This window comes from Micropterus salmoides, unplaced genomic scaffold (assembly GCF_014851395.1).
Source record: "Micropterus salmoides isolate LMB-PRFRI ecotype aquatic unplaced genomic scaffold, ASM1485139v1 Ms_hic_scaffold_8, whole genome shotgun sequence".
Lineage (NCBI taxonomy): Eukaryota > Metazoa > Chordata > Actinopteri > Centrarchiformes > Centrarchidae > Micropterus > Micropterus salmoides.
This window is the reverse complement of record NW_024044570.1, coordinates 20,843,618-20,866,412: the sequence shown is the minus strand read 5'-3', so window position 1 is coordinate 20,866,412 and position 22,795 is coordinate 20,843,618. Positions and strand designations below refer to the sequence as shown.

The following is a 22,795-nucleotide window of genomic DNA, read 5'->3' as shown; positions in this document are numbered from 1 at the left end:
TAAGTTCCTTAATACAGCATCAATGGATTCACAATTAATCTCCAGCTCTTAGTCCCTGTGCTCTTTCACCTTCACTCCACTTCTCACCTACCTCTCTCTCTCACTCACACACACACACACGCACACACAAACACACTCACATATACTCTTATGCCCCTCCTATCTATCTTTCCCTCCCTGTCTATTTGGGGTGACAGCAGAATACTGCAATTCTGTTGTAGTATTTGACCAAGATCAGCTGCAACTCTGAAATGGGTGTCATGTGTATTTGTGTAGGTCTGTATGCATGTAAGTGGATAAGAGTGTGACTTTAGATGTGGGAATATGTATGCGTGTGAGTGAGAGAGAAAGAGAGAGACTAGCAAGATTACCAACACATCTTTAAAGTCTCTGTGCTACTGTGGTGCCATCTTCTGGTAGGAAGCACAACAGCCTTGACTTAATTCTACAGCAAGACAGGAGAACTGGCTGAGACGATACACATTTGCATTCAGAACACTCAAATAGGGCATTCAAAGAATGTGACATTTAAAACATGAAAAGAAAATTAAACTCATAGAATAAAAAAGGCATTTAATATAGTGACAGACATCATAAAACATTTCAAATAATTGCTGAAATTGGGTTTAACATTTAGCATATTGGGATACGATGACAGAAAATGTATTATGTATGTACATAAGACAGTACTGTACAACCTGTTTAATATAGCAGCTTGCAGCATCTTTCAGTGCGCGCGCACACACAGACACACACACACACACACATTCTCTCACTCTTATAAACACATAATGTCGTTATAATATAAAGCCATCTCAATCATTACACTGCTAAAAGAAATGTGTTAATTTGTTTTGAGGGCCATTCAGTCATTTCAGTGAAACATCCTTTACAGACAATGCAGTTAGAAAGACCATCCCTTCTTTTCCATGACAAAGTTTGAAGTGACAGACTTTGTGACGCTAATATCCAGAGTGGATTGAAATTGGAGGTCTGCCAAGGTCTGAGTGTAGGGAGAGGATAATTCATTCAGCTCTGGCTCAAACATGCACACACACACACACACACACACACACACACACACACTGTCTCTCTTTCTGCAGTTTTCTTTTTGCATAATGACACTGCTGCAGACAAAACAGATACACACACAGAACATATACACACACCCACGATGAATTAACACATACGGCTTGTGTGTACAGATTAATGTTACATTTTTGCTTTTTTTTCAAAACCTATAAAGCCTGAGCAGCCATATAGTCCTTTCATCTACACAGAATGCAAAGAGCATGTTCATATTTACAGTCAGTGGCTTTGTGATAACATTAAAATACTGAAAATTGATCATTATGACACAGAAACTTGACTGAAAGCTGAAATGTAGATAACACGCTGTAAAGGATTTATCTGACTACCACGACATTCACTTCTCTTGTCATAGATCTATAAGACCCAAATCACCTTTAGAGTGTCACAAATACACTCATTAAAATACTATGTACAATAAGGACCACTTTAGCTAAGCCCCTGGAGATGCATGGAGCTTAGTATTAATGCCCTTAACATTGCCCTACCACTGGATAGTCTTGTAAGTGGCCCATTGATGTACTCTACTGAGGGAGCTGCTGAACCACTGCACTTTGGTGTTCAAAACATTCAAGTAATGCCAGGAATCAAAAATATTCACATGCACACATACCACTCTGGTGGATTTGCTACCAAAAGATGCCCATGGAAAATGGATGAAAACAAATGTTTGTTTGTCTGGTCTGCTCCCAGGTCAGTCAAAGACATTCTAATTTGTTACTGTAACATTCAACTTGTATTGGGTCCCATCTTTTACTATTAACCACTTCAGCAGTCCATTTCCTATGTCTAAGATACGAACAGTATCAACTTTTACTCTTCATTATTACCATCAATGACTTTAGGAATCAGTATGGTATCTGATTGTGATGTGTTTAAATCTCACATCACAATGTTTCACCATCCATTCTAGTAGGAAAGCATCCTCATATCAGATTCTTATTGATCTGTAGGCTATATAGGTATGAACAACATAGAAACTAGGTGTCCTGAGTGCACCGCTGGATTTACAGAAGTAGAAGCTCTAGGTTTGATTTCGTCCCCTGGTGCTGTTTTATCCCCTATAGAGTCTCTAGACGATTTGAGGGTTGGGGTAATATTTGAAGACCTTGTAGATCCACTGTGTGTAGAAGGGCACATTGATGAAGATGCCAGGCTGGTTGGCCCGAGCACAGCCTCTGCCATGGACACTCACTCCCACAATAACCCTGATGTCACCATCCTGACACACAAGAGGGCCACCATAATCCCTCTGCAAAAGAAGAAATAGATAGCACATTTTTTCTATGTCACTGGTTGAGAAATGGTTATATCATCACTGATTTCGTTTATGACAGGGTTATATGACAGGGTTGAACAAAAGTAAAATGCATTTTTTCGCTCTCAGTGACAGACAGCGCCACCAGAATTTGTGAACATGGATAGTTCTCTTCCAAAGAAACCACAAAACCCAAGGCTTTGATCGCTGATGAAATTTAGCGCAACAGTCTCCAGCTGCTCTGTTTACAACGGACTGAATACTAAGCCCAAGGATTCAAAGAACATTTGTTTGAGATGTGGATCAAACTGAGCTTTGAAAGCGCTGTGTTGAATCAAGGCACTAATTTTCTCACAAATTCACACTGGGAACAATTACTTTAGCCAAATGTCTAAAGGCCTGTTCCTGTTTACCAACAGGACAGACATCATCATATGAATTCTAGCGTTGAGTTTTCCTTCTGAACATCTAAACAGTTATTTGGCCTCATGTTTAAATGGTAAAACATGTCAAACATGAAAAAGAATATGAACAGTTTACCTCACATACTCCCTCATTCCTCTTGCCTCCTGCACAGATCTTGGTGTTGGTGATGTGGAGGTTCCCTCTGTGCATCTCTCTACACTTCTCATTACTGACAATGGGCAGGTTGACCGCCTTCAGTATGTCATCATGGCCAGTGCCTGAAAGAGTCAAAGGTTGCACTTTATTGCTTCTTTTCTGTTGTTGGTGTTGTTGTAGAATATGATGTATATATGTGGATACAACATGGTGATATATCATATTTAGCATATTTCTATTTCCAAAAGAATGGAGGAAAGTCTAAATGGCTTATACAGAAATCATGGCACATTTGAACTTTTATTAAAAATATCAATCTTCTGTGATCCTGTCTGTGTCAAGCCACCCAATAAGCAGTACTGACCTGGGGTTAAAAAACAGATGGCCTAAGCTATACAGTATCCAATTATTTAAGAGAGGACTGTGTTACAATATACTTTTTCCCCTCCAACATATATGCTGGAGGAGAAAAGTAATATAAATGCAAACCCGGGAGACTGGAAAGTAGGTATGTATACAACAGCTGCAGTGAATGTAGAATATCAATACCTTTGGTCTCTCCCCATCCATACATTTTACATGTTGTTCCTTCTGGGATGGAGCATCCATCTACCGGTAACTGAATTGTATGGACACTGTCTGCAGGAAGGGCAGGCCTAAACATATAAAACAATCCAAAAAGTACAAGGTATGATCACCATCACACACATACATATATATCAATATATAAATATATTTCCAGGTACTCACTTAGACAGCCTTATGAGGGCTAAACTGGAGCCCTCAGGACCACATATCACATGAGCTATGCTGACTTCCTGTCTCTTGGACCAGTCAGGAGCGCCCTCTCGAATATCTGAGACTCCCAGCCATACCCGATACTCACTGAGGTCTGGAACACTGGAGAGGCACAAGAAATAGTTAAGACTTAATAAAACATACCACATTTATTACTCTAGAACCTCAGCCTGATCAGGACAGACAGTAGGAACTATAGAGAGTTTGGTACTTGAATATAGAGAAATACATTCGACCTGAACAGATAAATCTTACATTTAATACACTGGCATAAAAGCAAAATGCACTGACAGTTCAAGGTTAATGGAAAAGCAAAGAAATGGCAGTAACAGACAGCGAGCATTAAAGTTACCATGAGGAGAAGCACTGTCTGTCTGTGAGTACCCACTCATCTCGTATTAGTGAACCCCCGCACCAGTGCACTGACCTGAAGAGAGCAACACACAAATGACATATCAACGAAGACATCAAAGACATCAAAAGCTGTGAATACCATACTGGAAATCATGTTGTCATTCTTAAAAACGGTATGTTTGCTATTCACAGAAATCCAGTCTTTTCCCTTATATGTAAACTTTGAGAACAGGGGTGCACAGTAGCACTATGAAAAAAATGCAAACACATCACAAAATAGCCTTGAACACATCAGAAACTTTATAGCACTAGTGGAAATAGTAATGTATAGCATTTACACACCCATGCTTTCAGATTAATGGATTTTGTAAATCTCACTTGCTTCTGTATTATTGCATTGCTTGGAGATGAAGTAGGTGTGTTATACACTTCTATCTGAACTTACTAAAATTGATAATGTGGGCTTTGCACAACTCACAATTGCACTTTACAACAGGTAATTGGCTTTTTACAAACAGGTAAGTTCTATTTCTCGATAAATTTCTCGTTTATAAATGGTTGGCATCAAGGCTGCTTATGTATCTAAAACCCTCCAAGGCCTCTAAGACTGACATTTGAACTTGGAAAACAATGGAAAACAAAAACTAAAAAAACAAAACATTTCCACTGAAATATTTAAGATTTCAACTGTGGTCTGGGCAGGATGGCCTACTGTTCCCCTTCGAGGGAACTCGAACTGTGTCAGTGACGACACTGTGGGAACGCCTCTGGGCATGGCAGGGCTGAATTATGAATGAAACTACTCCAATTCTATTGGTGTTGCTAGCGTGTGACGGTGTAACTGGAGGCGTATATAAGCACGCCGGCACACAGGACACATTAGCTTTTTTCTATTCAGCAGGCACTCTGAGTATGTCTAAAAGCTCCACTATTGAAGTTGAAAAGTCGTCTTACCTGGAAGTTCCCGACGAAGCAGGAGAGATCATGTCTGGTAAACAGTTCCGACAGTGTGTTTTTCCTTGCCCGCGCTACATCACGGCTGGGGATACTCACGAGATGTGTGTTTCCTGCCTAGGGAAACCCCTCTTCCCCGGTCGGGAGCCTGTTTTTCGGCTTCTCCCGCCTGAGGCATGAGTCTGGGGAGGCTTGCACAGTCTGACTCCGAGGAGATAGATGTGCTTAGCATCATGGAGGATGACTTCCGGGAGCCAGGCCGACGTCATCAGTCTTTGCCCAGCTACGATGAGTTATTGGAGGTGGTGACGAGGGCTGTGGCCAAGCTGAACATTGATTGGCCACAGGCGGTGCAGGAGCCACAGGCCGGCAGTAAACTGAATGAGCGTTTTCTGCAGCACCACGCACCGATCCTTGCCATTTTTTCCTGATTTGCACAATGAGTTGTGTAAATCATGGAATAGACTCTTCTCTGCACGGCTGACTACTTCCCCTCTGCTGGATAACAGCAACGTGAAAGAAATTAAGCAGCATGGCTATAGAGTGATGCCTCGGGTTGAGGAGGTGTTAGCAAGCTATCTTTCTCCCACCCTCGCGTCACCCCTCAAGACGCCGGCACTGCCCACCAAGCCATGTCGGGCAACATCCGCTCTGATGGGCAAGGCTTACATGGCGGCGGGTCGAGCTGGTGCAAGCCTGCACACGATGGCCATCCTGCAGGCATACCAGGCCGATCTACTCAAGGACTGTGATCAAGGGGGAGGCCCCTCTGAGGAGGACTTAACCGAGCTCCGTAGAGCTACGGATTTAGCACTTCGTGTCACGAAGGAGACGGCCCGTTCCATTGGCCGCTCCATGGCAGCATTGGTGGCTACGGAGCGCCATTTGTGGCTCAACCCCTCGGGCATCCAAGAGAAGGAAAAGGCTTTCCTCCTTGATGCACCCCTCACTACTACTGGCCTGTTTGGTGAGGCAGTGGACACTGTCGTCAGCAGGTTCCAGCACATAAAAACGCAGGAAGAGGCGTTGAGCAGTATTTCCCCTGCTGGTCTGGGTCCAGGACGGCAACGGCCAAGGAGAGACGAGCTCAGCCCTCGTCTAGCTCCTACCGCCAGAGCCAGAAGCGAAGCGTCGCTTCCCGTGGTCCCCCTCAACCAACCGGGACGCGAGGCGGCGCTCTCACCCACAGCCCCCCTAGACGACGGATCTGAGGACCATCATTCAGTCTCGGCAGGCCCGGGGAAAGAGGTTTCGAGTAGGGGGGCCCACTACCACCCCCCTACCTGACGCCCGCCCAACGGACTACATTCCTAGGGGTGGTGTGGGACTCAACAACGATGCGGGCCCACCTGTCTCCTGCACGCGTCTAGTCCATTTTGTCCACAGTGACGAGAGTGCAACTAGGCCGCACCATCACTGTGAAACACTTTCAGAGGATGTTGGGTCTCATGGCAGCAGCGTCCAGTATAATACCTTCTGGCCTGCTGCACATGAGAGCCCTGCAGTGGTGGTTAAAATCCAAGGGATTCTCCCCGAGGGGAAATCCGCTCCGTCTGATACGGGTTACGAGCAGGTGCCTTCGTTCCCTGTCAGCCTATGTGTCAGCCTAGTATTAGTAGCCCTGTTTTGGCCGGCCCAAGTGTGGTTCTCGGACATAATATCGCTCCTCGAGGCGGGCCTGACAGCAGAAGCGGTCAAGACGCTACTCAGCTCCAGAGCCCCGTCCACGAGAAGGATGTACGGCCTGAAGTGGAATGTGTACGACACCTGGTGTAGAGAACGGGCGGTGGACCCAGTTACCTGCTCGGTGATTATGGTACTGGAGCTCCTCCAGCACCGTTTCTCTGCTGGCCTTTCTCTGTCCATGCTCAAGGTGCATGTGGCTGCCATTGCAGCGTTCCACGCCCCTCTGAGGGATGGGCCTTTGGGGAGGCTTCCACTGGTCGTGCGCTTCCTCCGTGGAGCCCAGAGGATGAGACCCATGACTCGTTCCAGGGTTTCCACTTGGGACCTGGCAGTGGTTCTCACAGCACTGGCTGAGGCCCCCTTCGGACCCCTGGAGTTGGCTGAGGCCAAGCACCTGACCCTTAAGATGGCCTTTCTCCTCGCTATCACCTCTCTGAGGAGGGTGGGGGATCTCCAGGCACTTTCGGTTTCTCCTCGATGCCTGGAGTTTTCTCCGGGGAGGGTCAGAGCCATCCTGCACCCCTGTCCGGGCTATGTCCCTAAGGTTCCGTCCAGTTTGGCAGGGTCCACGGTGCTGCAGGCGTTTCATTACCCACCTCATGTGACGGCGGAGGACGGGAGACTTCATCTACTCTGCCCTGTCAGAGCGCTGAGTATTTACACTCTGAGGTCTTCCCAGTGGAGGAAAGCAGACCAGTTGCTGGTGTGTTTCGGGTCCCCCAAGGCTGGGCTCCCCGCTTCTAAACACACGATCAGCAACTGGATCGTTCAGACTATTTCCCTGGCCTATCAGGTGCATGGGTTGCCTTCACTTATGGCCGTGAGGGCACACTCTACTCGAGGCATGGCGGCCTCTAGGGACCTCCTCGCAGGGGCTTCGCTCCAGGATTTGTGTGAGGCAGCTGGCTGGGCCACTCCTCACTCCTCCACTTTTATCCGGTTTTACAGTCTGGACTTTCCTTCTGCACCTGGCACCCGTGCGCTCTCCTCTTAGTCGTGCCTACAGGTTTCTGCACGTTGGGGGCAGGGGGGGGTTTCAGCGCGGCCTAGTGGGTATCTCGTTCCCATAGTGTCGTCACCGACGCAGTTCGAGTTCCCTCGAATGGGAACGTCTCGGGTTACGTATGTAACCCTTGTCCCCCCGAGAAGGGGAACGAGACACTGCGTCGGTCCGCCACACCTCACCCCGCCTGGAATGCCTTGCTTCATAGCAAAGAGCTAATGTGTCCTGTGTGCCGGCATGCTTATATACGCCTCCAGTTATGTCGTCACACGCTACCGTTCTAGCAACACCAATAGAATTGGAGTAGTTTCATTCATAATTCAGCCCTGCCATGTCCAGAGGCGTTCCCATAGTGTCGTCACCGACGCAGTGTCTCGTTCCCCCTCTCGGGGAACAAGGGTTACATACATAACCCGAGACGTTCTTTTTCTGTGGTAGATGAAAATGTGTAGAATATTAAATGCACCGGTGTACCCTTTCTGTATGCTGACCATCCAGCTACCGTCTGATATGCCCACCGGACCACCCCCAACAATCCTGGTTCTCTTATGGACATAACACACTACAAAGGGCGGCCCATCTGGAAAAGCAGAAACACACACAGACACACACAGACACACACACACACACACACACACCTTTTAATATACTCATGCTATATAATATACATTTAATTTAAGACATAAATATCCATTCACAGGCACAGACATTATGTAATTAATTGTGACATAATGTTGACACAGTCGCAACACAAGAGGCATATTACCTGCATAATAGGCTGCCATAACCATCATTATATATACAACATAACCAGTTACACTGATGAGGCCATTAATTAAGGTAATCTTTAAAAATGTTCATATAACACATGGGTATAATTTAAACTCCATATATCAAATGATTGAGGGCTTCATCCTCAGTTACTATGTGTACAAGAATGAGGACCAACACATTCATACACACTCTTATATACACATGCACACATACACAGAAACAGATGCCACCATGACAAAATAATGTCCTGCATCATGAATCATAATAGCTGGACATAAAAAAAGGCCCAACAAGTTCTGAAAACACCACTACTTGACTTGGAAGCTATCAAATATAAATCAGCAGCTGAGCCACTTGCAAACACCGACAGAGAGACGATCTGACAGAGACTCTCACCCAGTGGAATGGTGTTCTGTGAAGCATCACCTGCAGAAAGCAGAGGAGACAAACAAGGGATCAGAGAGTATTAGCTGATACAAGCTAGGAAGCAACCTCACACAGGGGTGCAAATTTCACAGTGGCAATACAGCCACGGCCACCAGAGTCCTTGTCTTTGTGTGTCATTTCACAAAAAAATTTAATCTGGAGGGCTTTAAATAAATGTAACAAGCCTTCAAGGACCGTGTTATATGTTTGTAAGTTGTAGCTATTTAACCTTTGTGCTGACAATTTTTGATTTTTCAATATACTTCTCCAATAGTTCCAGGCTTGCAACTGGTTTACTTTCCATACAGTACGAAAATCATAATCTGCTCATGTTGTCTAATGCATCACAGTGAACATGAAGTTTAATTTGTTGTCAATATTACATTATTCTTGCATGTCAATGCAGACATGACTGCACTGCATTTCCTCACATCTTTGACAAGATGATGTAGACAAAATATATCCACATTTCTAAAACACAGCAGCATTGTTTCAAAATGATTAGCTTTGGTGGAAGGTATTAGCAATGTATAGGTAACATGCAAAATCACTGGTATGAGAGAGAAAAAGAGAGACACACACACACACAACAAGGCAGAGTCAACAACAAAACAACAAAACAAATCTACACTAGCTCTGTCATGAAGTACCACAAACATTTAAACATATCCTAGTTGTGTATCTTTATGCGCATATTGAATGCACACACTTCCATGCACTCACATGGTTTTACATCGCAGTAGTCCCAGGAAATGGCAGAGTTGTTGGTGTAACACCAGGGACCATGCTTGTCTTTATCCGGGTTTCTGCAGTAGCTTCCCTCCAGGCCAGGCACCAGCATGCCCCTCTCGCCACTGGACAAACAAACATACATAAAAAAACTAATAACTTATCTTTCACCACCATTCAATAAGGCTTTGTTTTAAAAACAAAAGGACATTTTCCCCTTTTAAGCAGATGATTATTTGTTGATGAAACTAAAAAGGATTTGCCAATGATTTATTAGTAAAAGCTGAATGACTTTAGCCAGATAGGATCTGGAGAGTAAAACTACACAGCTGTGTATGCTCTGTCCCTCTGGACAAGATAAGAAGGTGATTTGCAAAGGAATTACTCACTGAGACAGAATGCATCCACCTACACTCACTAATATCTAATATATGCTCATGCAGACATTTTTAAACCACAAACAGAATTCTTTCCCACACTGAGTTCCTTGACAGATAAGGTGGAAAACCGTAAGGGAAAAGGGAGACATAGGCGAGGAATACCAAATCACAGCAATCCAGAGTTTCAGTTTGTGTGTATTTCTAGAAGCTAGCATAGGAGCCAGCTTTCACTATAACTCCCTAACACTGACTTTTGACCCCTGGGCAGGAGCCAAGTGGTGAAGGTGATTGGCTTTGAAGTGTTCCTACAAAGGAAGGGTTTGGGGTCAAAGGTGAGGAGTGAAGTGTATATCCCCCATCCAAGTTATCACTGTGAGCCATTCCTGCTGTGTTAGGTCATCTTCAGGGAAACACTTCACCAGCTATTAGAAGATGCTAGAGAGGCTAGTCACGGCCCCCGCAGGAGCCGTTTTCTTCTCTGAGAAACAAGAGGCCTGACTTGATCCGCTAACAACAATACGGCTTAACTAGAGGTCAGTAATAGGGCGCCTCCCCGCACTAACCACCGCGACTCAGGTTTGCACACATGGTTCTGGAAAGCACAGACAGATTCCCTTGCATACTGAGGCTGTTATGCACAAGCTTATATCACAAAGATATACCCTTTTCTAAGCATTGATTCTCTTGTTGAAACCAGTGAAATTTGTATATATTCTCTGCTCATTATCAGTCGTTTCCTTTGACCCCACTGAGGTTTTAAAAAACCTCTACACTATGTGACACTCTCTCTGATGGGTTACGTGTACTAGAGCTGTGTGACATCATGATCTCTATTTTAGGCAGAGGCACTTGTCTGCAGTTTATTGATGGTGCAGGTCTGTTTTATACATCATAGTGGAGTTTGGGAAAGTTATTAGGTTAGAAAGTAGCAGGGATCAAGTGGGCCGACCTGTTGCTGTGGTCTCTCCAGGGAGCACAGGGCAGTTTTGATCTAGTCTTTGACTGCTCTCCTTGGTAATTCTCTCCAATGTTGACATAGCAGTCTGTATTTGGACAAAAATAGGAAATAAAATGAGACAAGTATTCTAGACACATACTTCATCTGTTCGAACATACAGCTTTAAACAAAAACATGCACAATAGTCAACATTCAACAATACTAAGCTTCTAAAATCACCACAATAGTTGTTGTGCATTATTTGCCATACATTATTGTAGTACATAAATAAAAAAAACAGAAACATAAACAAGTTAGCACTAGCGAATAAGACACAGAAGAATAAAAAAAAAATTTAGTTTCTGAGCTATTGTAGAGCTGGGAAAACAAAGACATTGTCCACCATTGTGTCTTAGAAAAACACTGGTCATAAATAAGATTTTGAAGCTGTCTGATGCCCTGCATCTCATTTCTATGTGGGAATGAATTCAACCCTCAAGGGTAGACGACGACACAACCTTAGAGAGGTTTTATAATCCCAAATGCAAGACCACATAATCTCAAAGACATATCCCTAAAATCCTTTGGGAAATTTGCATTTGTCTACTCAGCCATATATCTACATCTTTTATTTCCAAATCTTTTGCTACCCCAGAAAGAATCCCATCCAGCACTAATCCTTTTACTGTCCAGTGAGACCTGACAGAGTTGATCTGCTGTCAGAGTTCATTTATGTAAGGCGAGGTGGTCAGTCCTTCCCACAGTCCTACAGGGCTACAGTTCTCCGCAGGGACGCAGAAAAACGTGGTTACAAACCAGTATATGTGGTTACAGGGTCTCATGTGAACTCCTTTGTCCACAAAATATAACAAATTAATTCTATTTCTCTGCTTTGGATGTAGAGAAAATCAGCTTTTCAGTTGCTGTTTTTAACGTCAAACAAAGCTTTTGAGTTTCTCACCACTGGCGGGCTTGTTTTGGGTGCCGCACTGAGGGATGTTGGTGCAGAACATTGTGCGGACTCTTGGGTCTGTAGTGAAACACCAGGGGAATTCTTGGCCATCTGGATTCCGACAGTAGTTTTCTCGCAGGTCCCTGGAAAAAACACAGATAAAGCCTTTCTGTAGTCTACTTGGATTTAAGTGCATGCAGGTGGGTGAGTGAGTGGATGCATGTCTTATGTGAGAGTTAAGACTCACTTGCAAGGGTAGGCTTGTGGTATGAATGTGTGGTTATGGGGATACTGAGAGTCCCAGCGCTGGCAGGTGAGTCCGGTGGGCAACACATCTACTGTCCCCCTATAACCTTCTCCTCTGCCCTGGTAACACTCAGTTGTTTCCACCTCATTGCTTTTATGAGGTGTTGCTGTGACAGAGAAAAAATATATTAATGGGTGGGTGACATTGATCCAAGTAGCATACAAGATGTTTATATTCACTGAAATATCCTGTGTTAATACCCAGATTATGGAAAGTTTCATTAAGGTCTTAACATAGTACTAAAAGACTTTTCCAACAACCTAAACTTACTACCAGTTTTACAGGGTAATAAAAAAACAAACAAGTATAGTAGTTCAGGCTCTAGACCTTGTGGTGATGTAGTTGCAACATGAAAGGTATTTCAACATCACCCCCAAAAACAAGCTTTATATTTTTCATTTTGCTAATCATGCCCTTCTGTTCTCAAACACATCCACTCAACGGCCTTTAAAGAATGAAAACATTGATAAGAATCACACTGAGGTGTATAGGATAAATGGAAAGAGAAATTGAAAAGACAATATTGAGACCTACAAAGACTGAGCTCCCCACACTGACTTATTTCACAAAATACAGAATGACTGAGTAAATGCAGGATAACACACTAAATAACAGGTGGCCTATGACTGAAGTCATGTCACTAAGGCAACCCCCAAATTCCACAACAGCATGAATTTTTACATGATTCTACCAAAATACAAATGGACATTTATAAAAAATAATTTATCTTGCTAAGGTATGCTGTGATTTGCATGGAAAAGGCAAAGACTAAAAGCCAAATTTGGTTGAAATCGCGGATAGAGAGATGTGGGAAACAGGGACTGTGAACTGCAGAGAGAGTTGGAGGTGAGTGAACTTTGAAAGAGCGAGGCAAACTTCAGATGAACTGCACTTGATGAATTGGACTATAGATTATATAATAATACTTTGACACGCATGGCACACCACACATATTCCCCTTTTGCCTGCCCTTTTATTGTTTTTTCTCCCACTCACACACGATCTAGAGGTCTTGATTCCAGTCGTAAAAGTCACACAATGCAGAAAAGACAATTTGCTTTCAATAGGAGTGATGACCAAATCAGTTGGTCAAAAAATTCCTGCGTGTCCGGACCTTCAGGTCTTACAGGTCTTACAGTGTTTACATGAGAGTTGCAAAGACTTCCCTTTATTTGATTATAATCAGGTTGTTGTAGTACATGTACAATCAAGCATAAACAATAATGAACAGTAAATCATTTAGCACTGCAGAGATATTCAGAGTGACAGTGCCTTTGACACGATGAATGGCTTAACAGCCTCAGTGTCTTGGCCACCTGCTAGCCAAAGAATAGGGTTTAGAAGAGCTACAGTATAATGAGGCTGATATGGCCAAAATTGGAAAAACAAAGTAGGTAATCTTATCCACTCTACTTTTCTTTATAGAAGGCCTGCTTATTTACGCACACGTATTTACACAAGTTCATTAGCCAGAAGATTGTGCATGATTGTATCCAACAATGTGTAAAGCTGCAGATCTCTTCATGACTCTAAAACACACATTTTCTATCCATTCAATATGTCTAAAAATAGATGTGCACTAGTTGTGACAGTAAACAAAAGAGCAGGCCTTGACAAAGGAACACTTTGTCTCTGTCTCTTGCTCTCTCCTCTCTGCCTTGTTTTGATTAAGACTAACTGGGTCGTAAACTTGGTCTGTTCCCAACATACTCCCATATCAGAGAGAGAGAGACGGACAGAGTGCGGGGGGGAGGGGGGGCAGTGAATCACTGGGTCCACATGGAGATGTGCCATCTAGTAAACATGGTGCCAGGACTGCTGATGATTCTAGCAGGCAAACAGGGCATTCACAGACTCGGGAGAAAGACGCTGAGCCTAACAATAACACCAGTGCTCTCTCTGTTTTATGTTCTTCAGGACCACAGTGGTCTCCGTGACTTGTCACTGATTATAGGTCAACTAAAAGCATACAGTATCTGCTGCTTTATTAGCTTAATAAGTGTACAGACACACAGAAGACAAATCCAGACATGTATGAGGTGTAATGAAAGCAATCTTCTTGTAGTGTTTGTGACCCTGGTATTGTGTCTGTATGTGTGTCAGGAGGTTAATGTGGAGCAGTAACTGAGCCCTGTGCAGTTTGAACATGACACATTTAGAGCTGGCAAAGAACAATAAACAGCAGGGCAGTGGCGCAGGGGAAAAATAAACATTGTGGCTATCAGAGAAGACATTAAAGTGAGCCAAAACCTAAGAGTGGAACTCTGTGTGTGTGTGTGTGTGTGTTTCACATAGTATCAGCCAAAGAGGCAAAGGAGAGGTGAATGAAAGGTGCAGGAAGTTGTAAATTCTGGTGCAGTCAGTCACACTCCGTGAGTCTATACGGAACACAAACACACCCCTGCACAGACATGCATACACTTCCACTCAACATTCATGACAAATGCTAATGCATCAACCACACACAAACAAACATGTAAGCATGCTTACCACAAACTTTGATGTTGCAGTACTCCCAGGGTGTGTTTAGGTCCGTGGTAAAGCACCAGGGTCTGTGGCGTCCATCTGGGTTCCTACAATAGTTATCATCCAGTCCCTTGTCAGGGTACCTAATACAAAACATGCAGTATAACAACCTTAGTGTACTGACAAAAGCTATAAAAGAGCATAGCACAAAACAACTATCACACTGTTGCATGACCCATAGCACACCTCCTTGCCCTAAAGTTAAGTAATAGTGGCGTAAAACAGTAATTGTCACATAAGAGAAGAGGATCATATTTCTATTTTCCTTCTAAACAGGGGAAAACAGAGTATAAGTGGAGAAACAATTTACCATTGCATGCAACTGAGGCATTAATAACTGGAATGGTGCAAGGACTCCATCTGTGAATCTGTTCAAAGCTCAGGGGAGTGAGGAAGATAACAGGCTACCCCACTACAGGTGTTCTACACCAAGTCATCCCAAAGCCCCCTATCTCTCCAGGCCTCCAGCCTCCAGGCGTGCAGTATCAGGCTGTGGGACCCTCTCATTACATTAGTGCTATGAGCAGACTGGGGCCTCATTTACACAAACACTGGGATGATTAAGGATGTGTTAACGAGTCCTCGCTAATCCAGAACACCTGCCATCCGACTAGCTGGAACACTCTATTGACACAGACGCATGCGCACAATGCAGAGATGCACATACACAAACAATGATCACGTAAAGAATACTAACACAGACTAAAAAATATGGCCTCCCTGAAATTGGTATAAGCTTATCTTACGGCTGGACACAAGTCTGCTTCTAATCTACTGAGAGTTTAAAGGAATTTAAGCCATTTAAGTCAGAATGAAACGTTTTCCCAGCATAGTGTTGCTAAAAAACACAGAATTACACTCTGGATTCTGATGGCATTCCGTCAGGGAAAGGCACACTGGCTGACTCCAAATCACTTTATCAGAGTTAGTGCACCACAAACACATGGAATTACTGTATGAACTTATTATTACATAAAGTATTCTCCTGCATTTTGCTATTAAATGATATGTTTCCATGTGTGTGGGCTTAAGTGTGATTGAGCACGCACAATTTAGTGTGATGCCCAGTGGTGCAGATGCATGTGTGCGTATGACTGTGTGTGTTTTACCTCTTAGGGTGGTACAGGTGTTTGTGTGGTACATCCAGGTCCCAGCGCTGGCATTCCTTTCCACTTTCTGTGTGGTCCATAGGTCCTCTGTAATCTTCCCCATTACAGTTCACACACTCAACTATGCAGCAATGACACACATACATGCACACACACATTCACAAACACAGAAATGAGAGCAACAGGAAATCAGTATCCTCTCTGTGATGTATCAGTGACACATTGCTTTCAGAATGAGACACTTACCACTTAACAAAAAAATTAAGAACCTCCAACCAAATGATTTAAGACACAGGAGTAAAATAAATCATGATACTTTTAGTAGTTTAGCTTTGGGTTGACAAAGCAATAAACTTGAACATAGAGGATCATCCAATTTAATACATTTTAGGTCATGAAATTCTGTCCCAAAACTCTTGTCTAACATTTTGCAATAAAACCGTTCATAAATACAGATCTCCCTTAAGCTCAGACATTTTACACATACAATTAATGTATGGAAGCCCTTAATATTATGTGTCACACTAATGAAGGTGATGATCACTTTGATGTAGCACAGGCACCATTTGTTGCATGGTGAGTCCTACACACTTTTGCGTAAACAACAGAGAGTGTGCAGATTAGAAACACATGTGTATGAGTCCACTCCAGTCATGACAGAGCACATTTAATACCAGTACTGGCTGTGTGCGTATGTGTGTTTGCGCACGCCATGTTTGCGTGTCTGTATGTATGTTTCCTATTAGGACCAGCTAATTTCTGGAGAAACCCTTCCAGTCATTTTCTTCACAATGAATGCAGACTTTCTATAAAAATGAAAAGTTATTATCTCTGTTGTACAACTTGTGATAACACAGTGGGACACCATATGTGAGCTGGAGAGCGAGAAGGGTTCCCATCATGTCTTATCAAACCACAGCCTGGTTCCTCATTAACGTGATCTAGTGTCATGCATGCAGAGGAAACAACCTCTCTGACAGCATGAATCCTCAGGGATTAGATAACAGAGGTCATTATCATCCCCTTCTTCAGGGAGACATCAATGCCTGACAGTAATATTGTGTGATATAATATAGAGGCTGAAACTTTCTTCATCACAACTGGATAAATATTCAAGTTTTACTTCTACAGACCCATAACTCAAACTCAACAATTTCCTTCTATGAGTGCCACAGCGATGGATAAAATAACAATTTATCTATAGGACACAACAGGGGATTAATATCCTCTTAGATTCCAACACCAGCTACCTTCGGTTCAAACTATTTACAAAACCTGAACCTGATGGAATGATAGAGGACAGCATAAACTGAACCACACACCTGGAAACAACTGCAGCTGGCCTCAGCAAATACAGAAAACCTGTGCCCCACACACATATACACACACGCACATGTAGAGTGGAGCTCAGTTAGAGCCAGCGTTGCTTAGTCCAAGGCACTGTGTGATTGCCTAATTTGCTTCAGCTCATTTCAGACTATCAAGCCTCAATTGGTGAGGCAATTTGCAACGCGAAATGGGCATTATTTTAACATGTCCGCTCAGATGGATACAAAACATATTTTGTGTGTGTGTATGTGTGTGTGTAGCCTACCTTGTGAACACTGTGGTATGCCACACTCCTGGTGTCTGAGGTGTGGTCGAGGATCAGTGGTAAAGCACCATGGACCAACAGTGGAGTTGTCTGGGTTGCGACAGTAGTTTTCTCGGAGATCCTTCTTCCTGAACCTCTTAGACATGAATCTGTCAGGAGTACAGCTGCAGTTACACAAACAGACACCAAGACTAGTTGCCAAATATTTCAGCTAGCATGCATAGCAGCCTCTTTATGAAAAACAACCAAGGCCACATTTTCCATTGTCTTTTTTTTTTATCTGAATGAAAACTCCTATATTCATTTATGAAAGAGCTGCTGCTTAACTCAAATGGCTGTAACCTGGCTGCAAACATGACCAGTGAAAATTGTGTAAAAACTGTAAAAATAATCAATAACAACCCTAGATAGGACAAACTGCCGATGACATGATGTTGTTAATAATGTTAGCTTTCCATGAGGCTGGTTCTGAATGTGATATGAAAACAATGACAAATGACTCATATCTTCTACATCAGGCAAGCACATGGCTGTGGTCACCAACTGCGATGATGGACATAGTGTAGTCTTTGAGTCAAGCTGTGTTTTTCTACGTGATGATGAAAAGATAAAGCAAAGTAGCCTTTCTGTGGAGTGGGTAATGACAGGTACAGAAATGAGAAAGCCTTTACTGGGCAATCAAAAAAGAGGAGAAGCATTTCACTGATAAAAAAGCAATTTGTTCTTGTGCGTGTGTGTGTGTGTGTGTGTATGCATGTGTGTGTGGGTCAGAGTTTCACATGCCTGTAAGCCAACTGATAAAACATACAAAGCGCCTGGTATTAATTACCTGATATACAGAAACATTATTAGCAGTCTGATAAAGCAGGTTCACTGGAGGTACAAATGTACACTACCCTCTTTGATTCGTCTGCTGCAATGACAACTCACTACAAAGGCTTTCAAAGTCATTTAATACCTCTGAGTAGAGGGGAGTGGATAAGGAAGGAGGTAGCATGAGGTTCAAAGATAAGGTGTATGTGTCTTTTGTAAGGCTGTCTGATGGTTATTAATATCTTGCACATGATAAACTTTGTCTTTATTCTACTGGCCTTTTCCCCTCAGTGCTCCTTAATGTTTTTACAACATTGTCCTCCCTTCAAATAGCAGATATTGTCCTGCATCGCCACTATAGAACCAAATATTTTTCAAACAAATATGATGGGAAAAGATAAAATACTCTTTCCTTTCTAAAGAAAAACTTTTGAACACCTTTAATTGGATGTCATGCAATGTGTTTTTTTATTGTTAGTGCCATATTGTCTTGTTTCATAAACCATGATGGCAAATCACTTAAGACAGACAACATCTACAGTAGACTAAATATAAGACTAAATACTGAGATACTTTTGTAAAGAATATGTAAAGGAAGGCAACTATCTTGTTGCTTATTAGCCAATTACTAAAGATCAGTGCTAATATAAGTGTCATAATCCTGTAGAGGCCATTGCTTCACTTGCATCTTTTGTTTTTAAACTCCACTTAACTGGCTCTTTGTTCTGTTGGGAGCTATGCTGTATCAGAAGGTATGCCTGCATTTTGAAAAATGAGCTTTATCTGGGAATTAAAGGGGGATGTACCTGAAGCTTAACCAAAGGCTGCATATTAGATATGATTCTAATCCAAGTAAAACACACACGCACATGCGCGCACACACACCTAGATAAACATTTGGGCCACAGCAGGAAATGATCTGTGACTCTGTAAAGTGTTACAATGAGGTCAGTTCTGATGAATGACTCATCCCAGGAGCCTAATCAACCCCTAATATATCATACTCATAGACACATACACACACATATATGCTAGCCCCTGGCTACTAGCTAACTACATCACTGACAGGCCAGCACTAACAGTAAGTTAGCTTTAACACTACTTTGTTGGACATTGTGGTGGAAAGAACATCCAAGTCTTACTTGTGTTCATGAGGAATGGGAGAGGCCCAGGCCTGGCACAGGATCCCACTCATTGTCACCGACCTCTGCCCCCTGTAGCTCTGACCTGTACCCACAATGCACTCCCTAACATAGTCTGAAAGAGAGAGAGAAAGAGAGAGGATGGGGAAAGACAGTAAATAAGAGTGAGTGAGTGGGATGAGCCAACAACCTGATCACAGTGTGGTGCACACACAGCCAGTGTGGATGATGAAGAAAACAGACAGAAGGAGATGTTCAGCTATAATGCTGATCTTAACAATGACAAGACAATGCCAAAAGCCGAATCTGTTTTCCCAATCTTATGCAAAACATTTGGATGAAGTAGAACACGCTACACAGCTTGCATGTGCACTTTTGTGGTTCGTCAGGATCAAGTGAGGTGGGGGTTTCCACCGTTTATACAAACACTCCTTAATGACAGAAAATGAACTGTAATGTGCTGCGACACAATAAACACAACAATGGTCCTAGCCCTTCCTTGTCTTCCTCTTGAGGGATGCCATCATTCCAAGTTATTAGTCCAAGAGTTATTCATAGATATCCGATTATAAAAATAATTTTACTATATATTTTAAAACCACAAGGAGTACACCAAAGCAATGTTGCTGATTGGAAGTGATGGCTATGTAGAGCCTTTATATATAAAGATATATATATAAAGATATGGTGACAGAAAGAGACACCGCTTTACTATCAGCTGGTAGAAAGAAAATGTGAAACAATAGAAGTCACCTTTCTTTTGATAGAGTTGGTAGTTGAAGTCCGGTTGGATCTGAGCGCCTGTTGAGTTCCAGTCGAACGACAGCCACTGGCATTTCCTGTTTTTATGATCATAGAGGAATGCTCTGGAGAATAAGGAGGAAAGTAGGAAGAGAGAACAGGGAAATAGTGAATGATTAGTTTTCTTTAACTTCTGGAAGTAAAAGTCATCCCAGGTTAATTAACACAGCTGTTACACGAGTATACAAAGCAGTTAGGAGGCCTGCTAAACCTGACAGACAACAATGCAAATTCCATCTGTTAAAAAGCATAATTAAGGAGCTTAAGAAACCACCACTTTATTCTGGGGTAACGTTAGTTGCTTTACCACGTTACCAAAAATAACCCTCTGTAACTGAAAGGGCAGAAACACCTGCAGGTGAAGGGGAGTCTTCTGTTGCGGCTGCAGGCTTTGGCACACTTGGCCATACTCAGCTTCTTGCTTTTGGTCATGTGGGAGGAATCAGCAGACACGGCAACCAGTCGGATACCATCAGTTTCTGGTAGTCCTGGAGCGCATTTCTCCTCCCCTCTGATACACAATTACATAATATGTCCATTAAGCAGTATTTACATTTTAGAGGTTCAGACACATACTTGCAAATTGGACAAATACATTAGGTAGGAGTGAAACTGTTCATATCAAACCAAACATTTCATGGTTTGGTGACTAATTGGTCTAATCACCTGTCTACTGTGCCACTGACAGGCCTATGGCTTACAACAGATAAATTGGTTTGTTTTATTTTATTTTACTTTATATATGTATTATTTTATTTTAATGTGAGCAGAAAAATTAAATTGAATTTTACTTACAAGATAATATGCCGGGTTTATTATTATGATTATGATGATGTTGATTATTATTATTATTATTTATATTATTATTAAACATTCACACAAACACCCTTGCAAACCCTTCTCTGTGGTCTGGTTGACAGTGTGGATAGTGTGGTAATGAGCCCAGCTAAATTGAGAACACAGGGCAACAGAATTATTAATCTACAGGACCTAATAGGATGCGCAGTCATTTCACACGAGACCAAGGCTGACACCCACACACACACACACACACACACACACACAGCGAGAGAGAGAGAAAGGCGAGTCAGTGCTGTGTCTGTATGTTGCCTCAGTTGTTGGCAGCTTCTCTGCATCTCTGCACAATCCGACAGCCAGTTACACATTTACATTTAGACAGAAAATACATACTACCTCCTCCTCTCTCCTCCTACCTAATTCCTTCCTATATGCACTTCAGTCGATTCAACAGCTTGTATGAACACAGAAAAACTTCATGGTGGCTTCTGTAGGAAAGCAATCGTTCTTGGAATTACGTAGGCTATCATGTAAACAACAGAAAGACATCAGGCATCAGAGTTGGTGTTTCAAATTCTATATCTGGGTGTTCGGGAGATGTGGTGAGCAATCTGAGTATGAAAGGGGAGCAGAGAGATCAAGTAGTGTCCAATCCTCAACTTGAGTTCACGGTCTCCGCGGTGTGTCTGCTCGAGTGCCTCGGAGCAATGAGCCGCAATATCGCACTCTGTTATTACTACAGAAAGAGTGAACCATTAATTTGATTTTATTACCGGCCACCGATAGTTTTTTTTTTATCTATTCACTTGATGTCTCGATGCGTCCCTATGCGGTGTAATGCGCTCTGGCACAGAGCGGTACAAGAGTCGAGATTAAAAAGCCCCTGCTGGATCGTCAATTATGGCAAAAGCTTCGTTTTCATCTCTGTCCTATCTCTTCCAGGAATGCCCAACTTAGGAAATGTTCCCATATGTTCTGACACTAAGAAACACTTAAACTACACTATCTTGTAGATGCGACAAATAACTGATTATTTAAGGAGATAAAATGTTCCAATTAACAAAACATTAGCCTATACATTGCAAAGACAGGTAGAGGGATTACTCGGTGTAGTGCACAGTATACAACTGAATATTATAAAGTAAGAAAGTTATATTGTTAAAGTGTTGCACAGAGCGCAAACCAAAGCGTTCAGCACCAGCTCCAGACCATTGGCAGACGTTAGAGAGCAATCCGAGTAGGTGGAAATGGTTTTCGCCAAACTTACCAGAACAAGAAATGACGAAGAGTCCGAAAAGTAGCTTGTAAATCCACATCGCCTCGTCACAAAAACAGCAGTTTCTGAGACAAAGTGGAAATGCTGCTTGCTGCGCTGTCGGACTGCAACCAGGAGATATTGTTTCCACCACTGCACAGATGATGCGTCTCCTCTCTAAGTACTTCCTCGCCTCACTCCCTCCCTCCCTCCCTCATTGTGCGTGTGCGACTTTATCGCTCTCTTCCTCTCTCGCCTTTTCTTTCTGTCTAACTCTTTGTATATTTCGTTCTCTCTATCCATCCTCATTCCCTTCAAGTTTCAACTAAGTGTTCTTTATTGGCCTGAATGTCGCATGCAATATCGCTAAAGTTTTGGTGACAGTGTTAAATATGGCACAATCATTTCAATGCTCTTTAAGTACAGCAGGCTATATGATACGGCTGTGTACTGTATGTGTATGTGTATGTGTGTCATCGTTAAGGCTATTACCTATTGTGTGTTACCATACTGTATGTTCCATAATGAAGACCCCCTATAATAAGTAGA

General features: G+C 42.8%; 1 protein-coding gene across 1 annotated transcript; it reads right to left on the bottom strand.

Annotated features, from left to right (window-relative positions):
- Nucleotides 1-553: 553 nt before the first annotated feature.
- On the bottom strand, nt 554-22,417 carry LOC119893453 (hepatocyte growth factor). The gene is given in 19 exon segments (XM_038705623.1): nt 554-2,341; nt 2,888-3,030; nt 3,458-3,564; nt 3,659-3,808; nt 4,059-4,133; nt 8,178-8,283; nt 8,874-8,903; nt 9,627-9,757; nt 10,962-11,055; nt 11,911-12,044; nt 12,149-12,314; nt 14,699-14,817; nt 15,844-15,964; nt 17,438-17,586; nt 19,393-19,507; nt 20,146-20,258; nt 20,546-20,669; nt 20,672-20,704; nt 22,259-22,417. Coding segments are annotated over 19 exon segments (2,139 nt in total). The 5' UTR covers nt 22,308-22,417; the 3' UTR covers nt 554-2,161.
- Between the last annotated feature and the right edge of the window lie 378 nt (nt 22,418-22,795).